Genomic DNA, 16788 nt, shown 5'->3' on the forward strand with positions numbered 1-16788 from the left:
AGAAACAGTTTCTCCTCCCTTGGTGTTCACACCTCAACTGCTAGCAGAGCACCTCACCCTCCCTGATTGAACTAACCTCGTTATCTCCACACTGATATATACCTGCCTCTAGAGATTTCCATTACTTGCATCTGAAGAAGTGAGGTTCTTACCCACGAAAGCTTATGCTCCCAATACTTCTGTTAGTCTCAAAGGTGCCACAGGAGCCTCTGTTGCTTTTTACAGATTCAGACTAACACGGCTACCCCTCTGATACTAATTTATCCAAGTACTCTTTAACCTGTTTTGACCCAAGATTTTTCCCCTTTGTCAATATTAATTGTGTTTCACGTGGTCATAATTAACCTTTTTAGTGAAGAATAAAGTGAAATAGGCATTAAACACTTCAGTTTCTCTGTCATCTGTGGTTTGCTTTCCTTTCCCGTTAGGTAATGGACTTCCATTTTATCTTTTATGTTCCTGGCTAGTTGTAACTCAGTTACAGTTTTGCCTTTCTGATTTTGTCCCTACATGTTTGTGCTATTATTTTTTACTTTCCCTTGTATGTTCTTGTCCTTGTTTCCCGTTTGTACAATTGCTTTGACTTTCAAGTTATTAAAAACCACCTGATGTAGTCATTGTTCTTACTGTTCTTCTTATCTTTCCTCCACCTTGGGACAATTTGCTGTTGTGTATTTATTGTTGTGTATCTCTTAGAAACTGCCACCTCTCCTGGACTCCTTTTTCCATAGATTTCTGTCCCATGTGACCATGCCTACCAATTCCCTGATTTTTCTCACTCTTTCCTCAGAATCATGAACTTTTTTTTGGGGGGGGGTCACTTTAACGCAAGTTGCCTTCCACCTTTAGATTCTCAACCAGTTCCCCCTATTTGTCAGAATAAAATCTAAAATAACCAGCCCCTATTTGCTTCCTCTACCTTCTGAAACAAAAATGCTGTCTGCAGTACATTCTAAAAACTTGTTGGGCAATCTGTGTCCTGCCATATATTTTTTTTTTTTCAACAAATATTTGGGCAGCTAATGTCCTCCATTATCACTAGGTCCTGTGCTTTGGATACTTCTGTTGTTTATTCTAAAAATGCTTGATCCACTTCTTCTTCCTGATTTGGTGGCCTTATAGTAGATCCCTACCATGACATTGTCCCTGTGTGGGTTTTTTTGTTTTTGTTTTTGTTTTCCCCCTTTATCTTCACCAAGAGCTTTTCAACAGGTTTGCTTTTCACCAGACATCAGAGCAAGTGTCTTAGTATGTAATGCAACCTTCCTCTCTTTTTTTCCGTGCCTGTCCTTTCTGAACAGGCTATGCCCATCTAGACTAATATTTCAGTCATCTGAGTATTTCAGTAATGCCAAATACGTTGTCATTTTGTTTGTGTACTAAGACTTTGGGTTACTACTTAGCAATTAATTGATAGTAATAGTACTATAATAGGTAAAATACAGCTAATTTTTTAAAAGCACAATTAGTTTTTAAAATGTATTTTGTAACAAATGTTTTTTTAAATAAAAGTGGGTTTCAGATAGTTAGACATCTTTGATTCCAAACGTGTTTTTAGTAAACGCCAGTGTAAAACACATGTTTAAAATAATCTACTCTTTGCTAACAACTGTACGGTACACTAGTGTTTAAAAGCAAACACAGATGCTTATTCTTCACTTTTATGTTTTCTAGTTCCATGCCCATTTCTTCACCTGTAATCCTGCAATTTGGACATGCAGAGACCCTTCAGCCACTGCTTGCTCTAATGGGTTTCTTCAAGGATGAGGAGCCCCTTGCTGCTAACAATTACAAAAAACAAATGCATCGGAAGTTTCGTAGTGGTCGCATTGTGCCTTATGCCTCAAACCTGATATTTGTGCTTTATCACTGTGACCAAGCTAAGACCCCTGAGGAGGAGTACCAAGTACAGATACTGTTGAATGAAAAGCTGCTGCCATTTCCTCACTCGGAGGAAACTGTCTCTCTGTACACAGATCTGAAGAACCATTATAAGGACATCCTTCAAAACTGCCACTTCAGTGAAGAATGTGAATTATCAAAAACTAATAATACTTCCACTGATGAACTTTGAGGGAGAAGAATAGAACAAATATCATGGAAATTGATTTCTGGTATGCAGTTTGGTATGTGTGGTGAACAAGTGTTTCTCATCAGTGTTGGTTTTTTATTTCCTGCTCATATATTCACATTCTCATCTTACATCTCCAAACTAATAATAAATGCTTATTCCTATGTCTTAATTCAGGAATTTCTTAAAAGTCTAAGTAATATTGTCTCTATTGCATGAGCACAATTTTGAAAATAATTTCTTTAATTAACCTGACTATTGGGATAAGCATTTGTTACAAATATGAAGATGCAAGGTAAAGTATATTTATACATTTATATGCATTAATATATAATTATTTATATTATTCCTGGTTTTTGAGCTTGCACAGTAGATAAGTTTAGAGGACCAGGACACTTTAGCTTACCAGAATGGCACTTAGTGGGACTGATGGCATTTCCCTCTCATCTGTCTCCCTCGCTCTATCCTTCCTTCTGTTTCTTAGTGTTTCTCTGATGTCACAGACATAAAATGACCCTCTCCTATTTGCTTATTTTTACAGCTAGATGTTGGCTGCCCTTTCAAGGTTCAATAAGGAAAGGGTGCAAAGTGCTTTCTCCGCAACCACTGTCTGGGCAGGAGTCAGCCATGATTCTAATTCCTGCACTCTTCTGAGCATAGCAACTTCCTTGGATAGTGCCCCCATGGGTATTGTCCAACCAAAAAGACGCAGGGGGTTGAATTTCCATGGCATAAAGCCTTCTTCAGCCTATCTGCCAGAGCTAATTGGTCACTGAGGGAAGTATGTCCTGAATTTTCTGAAGCCATGCAGTGGCCATTGCTCTGGAAGATGTACCAATCCTCTGCCAGCCTTATAGGTCTCCTTCAATTTCATACTGTTTTTGTTTAACAGTTCAGGTTAAGGCATACAAATATTGCATGTTTGGCCCCATTCAGACTGGATTTCCTCATCCTCTGACAAGTGGTGGTGATATTATAGTATAATAACTATCAGGCAGAGATTTTTACTATTATTCTGGAGCCAAGTGCTATCAATGCTACCCAAAAGCTTGGGCTTTTTTGGGTATGTCTACTTTGCAGCTGGGAGTGTCCTTCCCTACTCGGGTTGACAGATGTACGCTAGTTACACTTGAGCTAGTGTGCTAAACAGTGGTGTAGCCAAGAGTAGCTTGGGTGGCAGCTCGGGCTAACCACCTGAGTACTAACCCACTGGACATCCTGGATTCATACACGTTTGGCTAGCCCAAGCTACCACCTGTGCTGCCTTCAGCTACACTGATGTTTTTTTCCGTGCAGCTCGAGCAGAGCTGACATGGTCTGTCTACCTGAGCTGGGAAGCACACTCCCAAGTGGAGTGGAGATGTACCCCCTGCCTATGTGCCAGCCAATCCTTGAAACAGGACTTTTATTCTAAAAGAATGGACTACTTGTTCCCTGAGTGCAGTATTGCTAATTTTTAAAGGAGATTGTACCTGTATTGAAGTAGGATTATTTGCCTCTGAAAAATGTAAGATACTGTAAAGAAAATTTTAATGTAATAAATGCAGATAATTACAAAGAGTAAATGTCTGAAATAGAATACAGATAATGAAAACAGTCAAATAGAAACCATTATCATGGTTGTCTCATTAGGCAGATCATATTGAGAAATGTCAAGATCTATTAGAAACCAATGAAACTCAAGCAGTTGCAAAGTTATAAGAAATAAAATTCTAAGTGCCTAAATACCACTGTTTCACATAGGTGCTCTTGAAGATTTTGCTCGTGTAGTCTGTTGTTCGCAAGTCATATTGGTTAATTGAATGAGTAGGATCAAATCAGATGATAATATAACATTTTGGAAAATAAAATTTGAACTCCAAATAACGTTAAAATTATTTGATTTTAATACTTTTTAATGGAACCATACCTATATTTTTATCGTTTCAATCTGTTTTACAAGGCTTAGCATTATGCTGGGCAGTACAATAGTGTAAATATGACAGTCTCAATGAAGGGATAATGGTTTATCACTAAATGGAATTGCTAAAACGGTAGGTATTTCTAAACATTTGGAAAAGTCTTCAATACATTCTTAGTGAAATATTAGTACCTTAGTAAAGCTAAATCACGGCAGTTATCTTTTAAGTGAATCAAGTACTGATAGGATGGATAAGGAACGGCATTCATACTGAAGCAAATGTGGCAAAGAAATGAACTCTGTCAGTATTTGTATGAACTTTTCTGTTTTATGTCCATCTTCGTCTCAGCTTTTTCTCTTGCTTAGTCCTATATTGAAGCTATAGTAGTATATGACTTCAGTTTATTGTCATAATCCTTTTCATAATACTCGTTATTATGGGCTTTACTGCAGGAGCAAGTGGGGAGAAAAGCTATGAAGAATTAAACTTTTTCTAAACACACCTAGTTTAAATACAAAGTAACCATAAGGAATCGTGAAAAGCCACCCTGAAACAAATAATCTTCTGTTTCCAGGAATGAGTCACCTTGTTTTAATGAGAATATGTTCTGGTTTTGAACCTTATGGGGTGAAATGTTGGCCCCACTGAAGTCAGTGGAAGTTTTTTCCACTTCTAGGAGCCAGGATTTCACCCATGAAGTTTATTAAAAGGGCTAAGATGACAAAACTGGAGTCTGTACACAAACCCATTGGACATAAGCCTCCTATAACTAAAGCAGCTACCTTTCTCATTCACTTAATTTTGCTCCAAGATGGAGGTACTATTGAGTAGTCCCATCCACTGTAGTGCATGGAGGTTTTTTGGGGTTTTTTGGCATGTGTAAGGGGAAGCAGAGATGGGTTCTGTTTTTCAGCTGAGGACAATTCAGTAGTGTCTGCCAGTGAGTCAATGTGCTGGGTGGAAAATCAGTTTGAATAATTGAAATTGTGCAAGTTTGGTTCTGCTGTATTACGTGTAAGGTGTTTTGGAAAACTGTAGCTTGAGTTACTCGTTTGGCATAATCAAATGTATATTTTTGGAGCTGATTATTTCAGATAGTGGATTTAATTTAGCAAATTCTAGTAAAAGGTTACAGATGCAAATGCGTATTTTGAAAATGTACTACACGAACATTGTAACTGCTCCTTAAGATTTTAACTTGGATTGGGTTATTTTGGTGTAACCTAGTAATTTAAAAATAAACTTGTTGTATATTAAATGAAAAAGGAAACTAAGAAAGATGGTAAGTGTGCTCCATTACACAGTTGGGCACTAGTCCTGCTCTCAGCAATGCACAGGTAGACTGCTTTGCCTTGTTGCAATTACATGATTGGAACCTTAATCCTGCAGTATTCACTATGACTTGAATAATCTTTTCCCTTTGGCAAGCTTTCTAAGTTATGCATTTGAGACCTTACTTGTGCTGATGCAAGGTACTCCTTGTTTCTGGAGAGGTATGAGCAAAACTAATTTGTTACTTTGCCAAGATTTTACTATTAAAAAAAAAATAACACTGTAGGTATGTTTTACTTATCAGATGAAGCCTCGGTTTGCAATCATTCTGCAATCAAAAACACTCTGATTACAACATTGGATGTGTTATATTTAATGCTACTATTGAATACTTGAAATAGTCTTTGCTCTAGCTTCAAACTATTCTTAGTAATCTTTCTGGCATCTTTTAGCTGACCACCTCTTAATTTTTCATGATAAACAGTGAATCTCAACACTGTAATTCTGGCTAGCATAAAGTTGTCCAATATTTTTTGCTGTATGTGGTATGTATTTGCCGTGGTACTGTAAGTGCTTGGATGAAAATAATTGGCTTTTTGGCCAAATCTTTTAGTACTATGAAGTATGAAAAGTCTCACCCTATTTGATAAATAGAGATCTATCTCAGTAGCTCTGTCAGCAACAATAACTACACGAAGGTCTCTGGCAACTACTGCAATCTCCTGCAAATACAGTTAGTAACTACTTTATGCAAATATAAAATTTCAAATAATCACCTTGATTTCTTTCTCTGGTTAATGTAAGCCTTGAAGTGGGGGTTGATGTAGATTACCTACATATTAACCAATAACTTTATTTTTCAATTTGTATTTTGAAGTGCATTGTATTTACTGATCTTTATGGGGGTCTTATTTGAAAGGATAATAGTATTCCAATTTAAACTTCTAACAGACTATATTAATATTTCTGATCTATAACTTAAAGGAGTGAAATGCAATTTAAAGAATTAGAATAACTAACTATCGTGACTAGGGCCTTTCCAAATTCACAGTCCATTCTGGTCAATTTCACAGCCATAGGATTTGAAAATTAATCATTTCCGTGTTTTCAGAGGTTTACATCTGAAATTTCATGGTGTTGTAACTGAGGTTGAGGAGGGGTCACAAAGCTGTTGTGGGGGGTCATGGGATTGCCACCCTCACTTCTGGGCTCTTAAGGCAACACCCCCGGAGCTTCCTGCAGCTGCAGGAGGTTCCTAGAGGTGGAGATGGGTCTGATCTCCCCCGTGCTGCTGGGAGTGCCCTAGCCGGGGGCTCCTAGCTGCTAGTTCTGGCCAGGTTGGGGAGGGACAGGACTTGCTCTTCCCCAGCACAGCCACTCTCTGGGCAGATCAGACCTGCTTCCAGGTATCTCACGCGGCTGCAGGAAGCTCCAGGACTGGGCAGCAGCCCCGGAGCTTCCTGTAGCCACAGGAGGATGCTGGAGGTTGAGGTGGATACCTCCCCTGTGCTGCAGGGTGTTCCCAGCAGCACAGGGTAGGTATCTGGAATTGGGTCTGATCTCTCCTCTCTCCCTCCCCGCCCCCGAGTGCAGCCCTGCAGGGGAAGAGCAAGTCCTGTCCCTCCCCAACCTGGCCAGAACTAGCAGCTAGGAGCCCCTGGCTGGAGTGCTGTCAGCAGCACAGGGGAGATGAGCCCCAACTCCATCAACTTCCTACAGCTGCCCAGTCCTGGCGCTTCCTGCAGCTGGGGTAGGTACCCAGAGGTGGGTCTGACTCCCCTCTTTCCCCCCTTCCTCCTTCCCCCCCCCCACACACACACTTTCCCCAAGTGGCTGTGTAGGGGAAGAGCAAGTCCTGTTCCTCCCCAGCCTGGCCAAGACTAGCAGCTGGAGCCGGAGGCCTGGTAGGAGCCCCGGGCTTGGGAACTCCCAGCTATTCCCTTCCCCTCCAATAGCTAGACTTCAGAGGAGAGGACTGATTGCACGGTCCATGACATGTTATTCACAGTGTGAATTTGGTAGGTCCCTAATCATGACAGAAGCCAGTCTCTTAAAATAATTGCAATAATGTCTTAAGGAAAAATGAGTCATTTTCTTGCTCTTGTCTTTTGTATCCCCAGAAATTTGATGCTTAAACATCTGTTTTTTGTATAGCTCCTAGCACAGTGGAGTCCTGCTCCATGATTAAGGCTCCTAGGCACTATGGAAATATAAATAATATTGTGAGAAATATTTTTCTTCAGTAGACTTAAATCCTGAACATGTGTATCGTCTCACTGTAAATAAACATGCTATTTCTATTCCATTCAAGTTTATTTTCCTTGTGTTTTCATCAGTGTAGCAGCTCTTGTGCATCAACTCAACGATGATTACATAGCAATGTTCAATAAGTTCATATTTTTATTTTCTGTTTAAAGAGTGCTATTTTTCATATGATGATTTTTAATCTGTATTAAACCACAATTGCTGAGAATTTTACTTCAGTTTGCTTTACATTTCCTGTGTGGTGAACAACTCTTCAAGGAGCATTATTGATTTTTGCAGCTACGGAAGGAAAAATCTGGCTCCCAAAGCTGGGGGGATTTCACAAACATCCATCTCCCTCTGCATATAGCACTGTAACATATAAGTTCCCAGATGGAAAATGCTGATTGTGTACAGCTTAAACTACTTCTAAAGCTTTTTCAGTCCAATCCAGTACTTACCGAGCTGAGAAATATTTTTATTTAAATTACCAAATGACCGTCAAGGTGGGAAAATGGGTGACTAAGACAATTATTGTCAACTTTGCCAGCTGTAAGGGGGAAGGGGTGGAGAGGAGCAAACTGGGGAAGGGCCTCAGGAAGAGGCAGTGCAGAGGCGGAGCCTCTGGGGAAGGAGCAGGGCCTTGGGGGAAAGGACAGTGCGAGGGCAAGGCCTTGGGGGAATAGACAATATTACGGTGGAGGCATAGAGCGAAGGTGTGGTGCGAGAGCTTGGGAAGAAGGAGCAGCAAGGGGACAGAGCCACAGTTCAGTGGCTCCCCACACTTTTAGGGAGCTTCTGCCACTCCTGCCTTTGGTATTGTCTAGAGGGACTGCCTGCCTTGACACAGGTCTTCCCACTTCGGCACTGTTCCCCAGACCGACAGGTACTGTCCCTCCATGGTCTCCAGAGGAAGGCTCGTCAGCCAGTTCCGCCCTGGGCAGCCCTGCCAGTTGATGGACCCAGACACAGAGGTACTGCCGAGTACTTGGCACAGTGGGCACTGGCCTATGCAGATGCAATGGCCATTTTGGAACCCTTGGGGGTGTCCCCATATTCAAGGGCCCTCTTCCAGATACTCATACTCCATAGCCTCAGAAAGAAGAATGCTCCCATCCCTACAACCGGCACCTGACCTCGACTCCAGTACCAAGCCCAGTACTGAGCCTCAGGACCTAGATCTACAGGACCCAGTTGGTGTAGAAGGCAAGGAAGAGGACTCCCTGGCGGTGTTGGTCTCTTCCTCCTCCTCCTCCTCCTCCTCCTCAGATGAGGCAGTGTTTGGGACACATGTATCCCTTCCCCGACCCCACCCCCAATGACTTCTCAACTCACCAGGAGCTGTTAAAAAGTGTGGCATCGATCCTTGGGCTGTAGGTGGAGGTAATCAAAGAACCCTTCTGCTGCCTGTCCGCTGCAGGCCCATCAAAAGTGGCCCTCCCCCTCAATTAGGCCCTTATGGGACTGGTTAAGGCCTTGTGGCAAACCCCATCCTCCCAGGGCCGAAAAGAAGTAATTTCTCTCTGCCCAGGGCTATGAGTACTTATACTCCCATCCCCCTGTGGGGTCCCTGGTGGTCTTGGCAGCCAATGAGAGGGACAGCAAGGAAAAACTTTAAAAGCAAGGAACACAGAGACTAGACCTTTTTGGTAGAAAAGTTTATACTATAGGGGATCTACAGCTCCGCATCTCCAACCAGCAGGTGTTGCTGGGGAGATACGGTTTTAATGTCTGGGAGTCAATGATGAAGTTCAAGGACTCTTCCCCAGGAGCCCAGGCAGTTCTCTGCTGTGGTGGAGGAAGGGAAGTCTCTGGCCAGGGCCTCCCTACAGGCCACTCTGGATGCGGCAGATTCGGTGGCTAGTTCCATGGCATCTGCCATGATCATGCACAGATGCTCTTGGCTCCAGTCCTCCGGTCACCCAGTGGAGATCCAACAACCCATCCAGGACCTTCTGTTTGAAGGCACTTGCTCTTCTCTGAGCAAACGGATGTGAAGCTTCACAGCCGGAAGGATTCATATGCTGTAGTGCCTTTGAGGAAACACTTCAGGCCTCAACAATCGGTCCACTTCTTGGCTTCGCCGCCACACCAGGACCTGTTTAAGAAGCAAAACGGGCATAAACACAGACATCTACCCACCCCCGCTTCAGCCTCTCTACCGAGTCCTCACAGATACTCGGGAGGCTCCAAGCAGAACTTTTGATGTGGTGTCCAAGGACACTATACCAGATTTTTGTAGTGGATACTGCCTCCTTTTTGTTTTCAATCTCTCTCCCACTTCAGCCTGGCATGGTCCCTCATCACTTTAGACCGCTGGGTACTGAGTATGGTGGAGGAAGGTTACACTCTTCAGTTTATTTCAGTCCCTCCTTCCCACCTCCTTTCCTCGTCCCTCTTCAGGGACTCTTCTCATGAGCAGTTTTAGCCCAGAGTAGGGGCTGTGGAGGAGATGCTTGAGAGGGAAAGGGTTTTACTCCCATTATTTCCTAATCCCGAAGGCCAAAGGGCATCTCTGACCCAACCTAGATCTGCATTTCCTCAAAACTTATCTCAGGATGCTGAAGTTCTGCTTGGCCTCCCTGGCCTCCATTATTCCCTTCCTGGATCCAGGGGACTGGTACACAGCCCTTGACTTAAGGTGTCTATTTTTCACATCTCCATATTTTGGGGTCACAAAAGATTTCTCAGGTTTTGTCATGAACTAGACCCACTACCAGTTCCCCATCCTCCTCTTTGGCCTGGCGGCAGCCCCTCAGGTATTCACAAAATGCCTGGCAGTAGTGGCAGCCTTCTTCAGAAGGCAAGGGGTGCCAGTCTACCCTTATCTTGACGACTGGCTGATCAAGGGCTGGTCCCGAGGCCTAGGTGAGAGCTGGCATCCACCTGATTCAAGCTAACTTCCAAGCACTGGGCCTGCTGATAAATTAGAAGTCAATGCTTATCCCCATTTAGAGGATAGTTTTATTGGTGCAGTGCTCGATTCCACCTCGGCCAGAGTCTTCCTCCCAGAGGCTCACTATCCGACAATGTCATCCCTGATATCGCAGGTCAAGGTCTGCCCATCATGACAGCCCGTTTCTGCCTCAGACTATTAATATGGCTGTGTACACATATATGGTAAGCAGGCAAGACTGTGCATCAGACCCCTTGAAGTGTAGGTGGCCTTAGCATACTTGCCAAACCATCGTCATTTGGACTTAGTGCTTGCAGTTCCTGTCCAGGTCCTTACCTCTCTAGATTGGTGGCAGGACCCCTGGTTGGTTGGCTTAGGCATTCCCTTTATCAGTCCCCAACCCTAAGTATCCCTAAGCTCGGATGCATCTGAGCTAAGTCGGGGTGGGGGGGTGGCTCAGGTCAAGCACCTCAGAACTCTGAGTCCTTACAGGCAACACGGAAGCCATGTTTTATATCAACAGACAGGTGGGGGGCATGCTCTTTCTCCCGTGTCAAGAGGTCATTCACTTGTGGGAATTCTGCATTAAGCACCTGATCCACCTCAAAGCTTCTCACCTTCTGGGCGCCTGGAACAATCTGGCAGGTCACCTCAGCAGATCTCTTTGCCCCAATTATAGCTAGGACCATCTTCCAGCAGTGGGGGAGGAGGGACTCCTCTCATAGACCTATTTGCAACCAAGCAAAACAGGAAGTTTCAGCAGTTTTGCTCTCTAACCTGGGCGCAGCCCAGGCTCATTCACAGATGCCTTCCTGCTCCCTTGGACAAAGCACCTGCTCTGTGCATTTCCTCCCATTCCTCTTGTGCACAAAGTCTTACTCAAATTCAAGCAGGACAGAACAAAGGTTATTCTTATAGCCCCAGCATGACCACGCCAGCACTGGTTCGGCACGTTATTCGATCTGTCAGTTGCGACCCTGATGCTGCTCCCTCCCCTCCCAGATCTGATCTCAAAAGATCACAGCCGACTGCTCCCCCCCAAACCACGAGGCCCTCCACCTGACCACGTGGAAGCTCCATGGTTAAACCAAGCAGAGCTGGCCTGTTCGGAACAAGTCCACAAGGTATTACTAGGTAGTAGGAAACCATCTACTAGAGCAACTTACCTTGCCAAGTAGAAGTGGTTTTTCTGCGTGGTCATCCCAATGAGGCCTCTGACCCACTAAGGGTATGTCTACTCTACAAAATTAGGTCAATTTTATAGAAGTTGATTTTTTTAGAAGTCGATTTTATACAGTCTATTGTGTATGTCCACACTAAGCGCATTAAGTCACTACCACAGCTAGCATCGACTTACAGAGGAGTGCACCGTGGGTAGCTATCCCAAAATTCCCGCGGTTTCCGCTGCCCATTAGAATTCTGAGTTAAGCTCCCAATGCCTGATGGGGCAAAAACTTTGTTGTGGGTGGTTTTGCGTACATGTCGTCAGGTCTCCTTCTTTTTCCCCCCCCCCCCCGCCCTCCTTCCATGAAAGCAACAGCAGACAATAGTTTTGCGCCTTTTTTTCTGGGGTCCCACCTGCCGGTCCTGCTCAGCCCACTGCCTGCCTGGATGATCGGAACCCCAGGCAGGCAGCGAGCTGAGCAGGGCTGGTGGACGGAGGCCCAGACTGGCAGTGAGCTGAGCAGCTCAGCCTGCTGCCAGTCTGTTGCTCTGTCTGCTGGCTCCTGCCAGCCAGGGTCCCGCTCAGCTGGCAGGCCTCGGTGAGGTCAATCAGGGGTGCCTGGACAAACATGGCTATCCTCCTCTTAGAGCACCGAATGGGAGTGACTCCAGGTCATTCTCTTCTTTAAGTTTCGTCTCATGGAGATTCAGTCCTGCCTGGAATATCATGCGAGCTGGAGGCTTCTGCCTCAGGCTGCTCTCCCAGTCGGCAGCACCACGCGGTCGCACCTACCCCAGCCTGCCCCTTGCTCCCATGGCTCATGAAGCCTGGACGGTAGTAAGGAGCAGTTCAACTTGTGGAATGACAAATCCAGAATGAAGGATTGCACTCTATGGACCACGTTAAGATTATTTCAGAGTCTTAGGGTACGTCTATACTTAGCCACTGGTTCAGCAGCAAGCAATCGATCTTCTGGGATCGATTTTATCGCGTCTAGACAAGATGCGATAAATCGATCCCAGAAGTGCTCGCTATCAACGCCGGTAATCTTGCTCCGCGAGAGGAGTAGGTGGAGTCGACGGGGGAGCCTGCCTGCCGTGTGTGGACCCGCAGTAAGTACCTTTAAGTTCAAACTAAGATACTTCAACTTCAGCTACGTTATTGAAGTTGCGTATCTTAGTTCGAACTGGGGGCTTAGTGTGGACCAGCCCTAAGATAGCATTTAGTCCCTATAAAAGGCTTCATGGAAAATTTTCCCCTACCCCTAACAAAAATGTTAATTTATCAGAGCAGTTGAAAGGGTAAGGAACCTGGCACTATAACTTAGAGAGAGCTTCCATATTATTTACCTCATAATTGATATAATTCCAAGTAAAATTTCACAGCACAGTCTGTTCTAAGACTAAAAATGCAGGAGTGGAGTCAGAAAAAGGAACACTGACCTGTTTCCAACCAGTTTCGAACTGGGGATGTTTTGCATGTTAGCTGATCGTGATAACCACTACGCTACAGGGCTTTCGCATGTTCGGTGAACGTGATATCCACTACACTATGGGGCTTCTCTTTTTTGCCACAGACTTTGTCGAATGCACAGGAATGTTTTCTCTAGCTACAGAAGCTACCTAATGCAATGTCTATATCTATGGCCTCACAAAGCGGTCATGGTCATGCCCCTGCCCAAGGCTGACACAGCGCAGCAGAGTGCATGTGACACAGCGACCTGGCTCAGGCAGGATCGCTAGCGAGGCATGATACTTTTCCCGTTAAGCAAACAAGCAATTCTTTCCTTGCCTCTCCCACTGAATGGCTCCATGCATTACGCTGTGCCCTGTCAGTGCGGGAGGATTGCATGAGCTCGGAAAACATGTCATCGGAGTGCGTTTTTCCACCTTCTAATCTGCGATAACCTCAGGGACAGAGATAAGGGGAGCATAGAAACATTCTGGGGGGACTGTATGGTCACCTGTGCTGCTGAGTTCGCCATGCTGGCCAAACAGGAAATGAAATTCAAAAGTTCCCGGGGCTTTTCTTGTGTACCTGGTTAGTGCATCTGAGTTCAAAGTGCTGTCCAGAGCAGTCACAATGGAGCACTCTGGGATAGCTCCTGGAGGCCAATACCATCAAATTGCATCCACACTGCCCCAAATTCGACCCGGCGATGTCGATTTCAGCGCTGATCCCCTCGTCGGGAGGAGTACAGAAATCAATTCTAAGAGCCCTTTAAGTTGACAAAAATGGCTTCATCGTATGGACGGGTGCAGGGTTAAATCGATCTAATGCTACTAAATTCGACCTAAACTCATAGTGTAGACCAGGGCAAAGTCACCTCACCCAGTCTGTGCTGGAGTATCTGCTTCATCTGAAACAGCTGGGCCTAGCCATTTCATCGATTTAAGGTACACCTAGCAGCCATTTCTGCCTTCCACCTTCTGCTGGATGGTAGGTTGTTAGTTTCCACACAGACACACACACACACAGACACACACACACACAGACACACACACACACACACAGACACACACACACACACACACCCATTTGCTTCCTCAAGGGCATAGAGAGACTATACCTGCAGATTCATGAACCCATTGCACCGTGGGACCTGGTCCTCTCAAGACTGACAGGCCCTCCCTTTGAGCTGCTGGCATTGTGCCCTTTGTCGTACTTCTTCTGGAAGGTCACCTTCCTGGTAGCAATTACCTTGGCCAGGAGGGTCTCAGAGATCAGGGCCCTTACATCAGAACTCCTATATACGATGTCCTTTAAGGACAAGGTACAACATAAACCCCACCCCATGTTTTACCTGAAGGTGATTTTGCAATTTCTTAGTAATCAGGCTATCTTCCTGCCATATTCTTCCTGAAACCACACAATAATGAGGAGGCGCAGCATCTTCACATACTGGACTTTAGGTGTGCCCTAGCTTTCTATACAGAATGGACTAAACCATTCCATAATTCCACACAGCTCTTTATGGCAATAGCGGACAGGATGAAAGGCCTGCCAATTTCAGCCCAAAGAATTTGCTCCTGGATCACTTCCTGCATTCACAGGTGCTGTGAGCTGGTGAGTGCCTCACCTCCCGCCATCTTGACTGCCCACTTAACAAGAGTTCATGCTTCCTCAGCAGCGATTTCTGGACCAGGTCCCAATCCAGGATATTTGTAGAGTAGAGACTTGGTCATCGGTACATACTTTTTCATCCCACTATGCCATCACCCAGCAGGCTAGAGATGATGCTGGGTTTGGTAGAGCAGTGTTGCAATCCACACGTCTATGAACCTCCAAGCTCATCTCCTAAGATACCACTTGGGAGTCACCTAACATGGAATGGACCACAAGCAAGCACTCGAAGAAGAAAAAATGGTTACTAATGTTTCTGTAACGGTTATTCAAAATGTATTGTTCATGTCCATTCCACAAACCACTGACCTGCCTCATGGTCAGAGTTAGCCGGCGAGAGGGTGGGGAGCTGGACAGGCCCCTTATACCGGTGCATGAGTGTGCAGCCCCAGAGGGCATTAGAGCCGGCCCAAGGGATACCACTGAGCGAAAAATATCCGGTGACTGTGCTTTCGGCGCACGTACAACTAACGTGGAATTGACCTGAGCAACACATCTCGAAGAACAACAGCTACAGAAAAGTAGTAAATCATTTTTAAAGGTAATTCTGTAGTACGCTTGTCTTTCTGCAGCAATTATTTATATTAACCAGCTCTCTGCTGTCCTCCATTTTATGACTTGTTCCTGGATCACTGACTCTTCAGTGTTCTGTATTTAGTTAACCCACCAGGCAGGACAGATTATTAATAATGTCAAATAAAATACTTATCCAATGTAGAAGAAGCCATAAACTTTAGGGGCCTAATTTAGAGTTTGAGAAACTTCGAAAAAAAATTAAATGAACCCTTTAAACCATAATACAAGAGCTGTTGCCTTTGTTCAGCCCCAGGCTTGTGGCAAATAGGTTTCACCCAGAGTATTTCATTTCTCTAGATAGCTCTTAGTGGTAAATATAGTGACTTCATGGAGTTATATTTGATGCTTGGGTATCTCTTAATTTCCCATCTTGTGTAATTTTAATATGTAAAAGATACTTTTCCCTGGTAGTGGGTGTCTTGTGTAGTTGAACATTACCAGAGCACTGCCTGTTGCTGTGCAAGGCGAAAAGTGGTTGTGGGGACAGTCAATAGTTTTTCCATGTTTGCTGTACTCTCCTATTGATGTACTTATCAGTGCACCCCTTCCTCCCCCTTAAAGCTCTCTCCTAATGCAGCTCTAGCCACTGTCTGAGTCTTAAAATTATATAGTATATTTTAGGAAACTAGCAGTTAATTCAAATGAAGTCCTAATTAATCTCCATTTTACAATATTGTTAGTATAAGACCTAAAAGTTGCAACTTTATCCATAAATATGTATTGAAAATAACAAAATTGAGCTGTAAATTAAAAACTCATACTCCAGCCACTGATTTAAATAAATATTCCTGTATTCCATCATGAATACAGATGAGAATCTGCAAACTAAACTTTCAAAAGTGACCAACTTGAGATGCTTTTACGGAAAAGTTTTGCGTGAATTAACTTTTAAAGTACCATGGAGAGAGAATGCCGCCTCATAGTTCAAAACCAATGTCAACTTTCTTCATGATGAAAAGTTATTTTAAAGGTCCCTGATATTTCAGAAAGTTATGGGTATCTGCTCTGTCTCCCACTTACCTGCAGTGTGGGAAGGTTTCATTAGTTTGGAGGGGACTAGAGCACTTGTTCTGGGCTGGCAGAGAGAATTTGATAACACATAACTTACCTATTCAAAACACCCTACAAATACTCACTTTTCCTATATTCCCGCAAAGTACATTTTAAAGATGGGGAAATTAAGACATGAGCTTAGTGACTTGCCCAAAGCAGACTATAAGTCAATGACAAAACGGAGATTAGAACTCAGGAATTTTGGAGTCTGGACTGTTGCTCAGTCCACTAGCCCATTCTACCTTTCCGATTATGAAAAAGCAGAAAAATTCCCAAGTGTCTAGTAGCGCTTGCACTTGGCGTTAAGCTCTGTTTGTTTTATTTTATTTTTGCTTTATGGGTTTGAGATCTTTTCAGGAATTGCTTGAAGCTTTGAGAATAACCTTTGCTGCTGTTTTTTCCCTCTGTATATTTTCTGCATTTGACGTATTTAGTGCACTTTGAAAAAAGTCAATATTAGCTGGTCCGTGTGGGAGTTCTGCAAACA

General features: G+C 44.0%; 1 protein-coding gene across 4 annotated transcripts in view; it reads left to right on the forward strand.

Annotated features, from left to right (window-relative positions):
- The window catches only part of MINPP1 (multiple inositol-polyphosphate phosphatase 1), a 76502-nt gene that overhangs the window by 38524 nt on the left and 21190 nt on the right, over positions 1-16788 (forward strand). For 2 of the 4 annotated variants that reach the window (XM_034775183.1, XM_034775185.1), the window contains exon 5: positions 1675-3629. The exons of the other annotated variants lie outside the window; for them this stretch is intronic. In XM_034775183.1, the coding sequence (XP_034631074.1) occupies positions 1675-2074 (400 nt within the window). In that variant the 3' untranslated portion in view covers positions 2075-3629. Of the gene's footprint in view, positions 1-1674; positions 3630-16788 lie in introns of those variants that run through there. 4 annotated transcript variants of the gene reach the window in all.

The sequence above is a fragment of the Trachemys scripta genome, chromosome 7 (assembly GCF_013100865.1).
Source record: "Trachemys scripta elegans isolate TJP31775 chromosome 7, CAS_Tse_1.0, whole genome shotgun sequence".
Classification (NCBI taxonomy): domain Eukaryota; kingdom Metazoa; phylum Chordata; order Testudines; family Emydidae; genus Trachemys; species Trachemys scripta.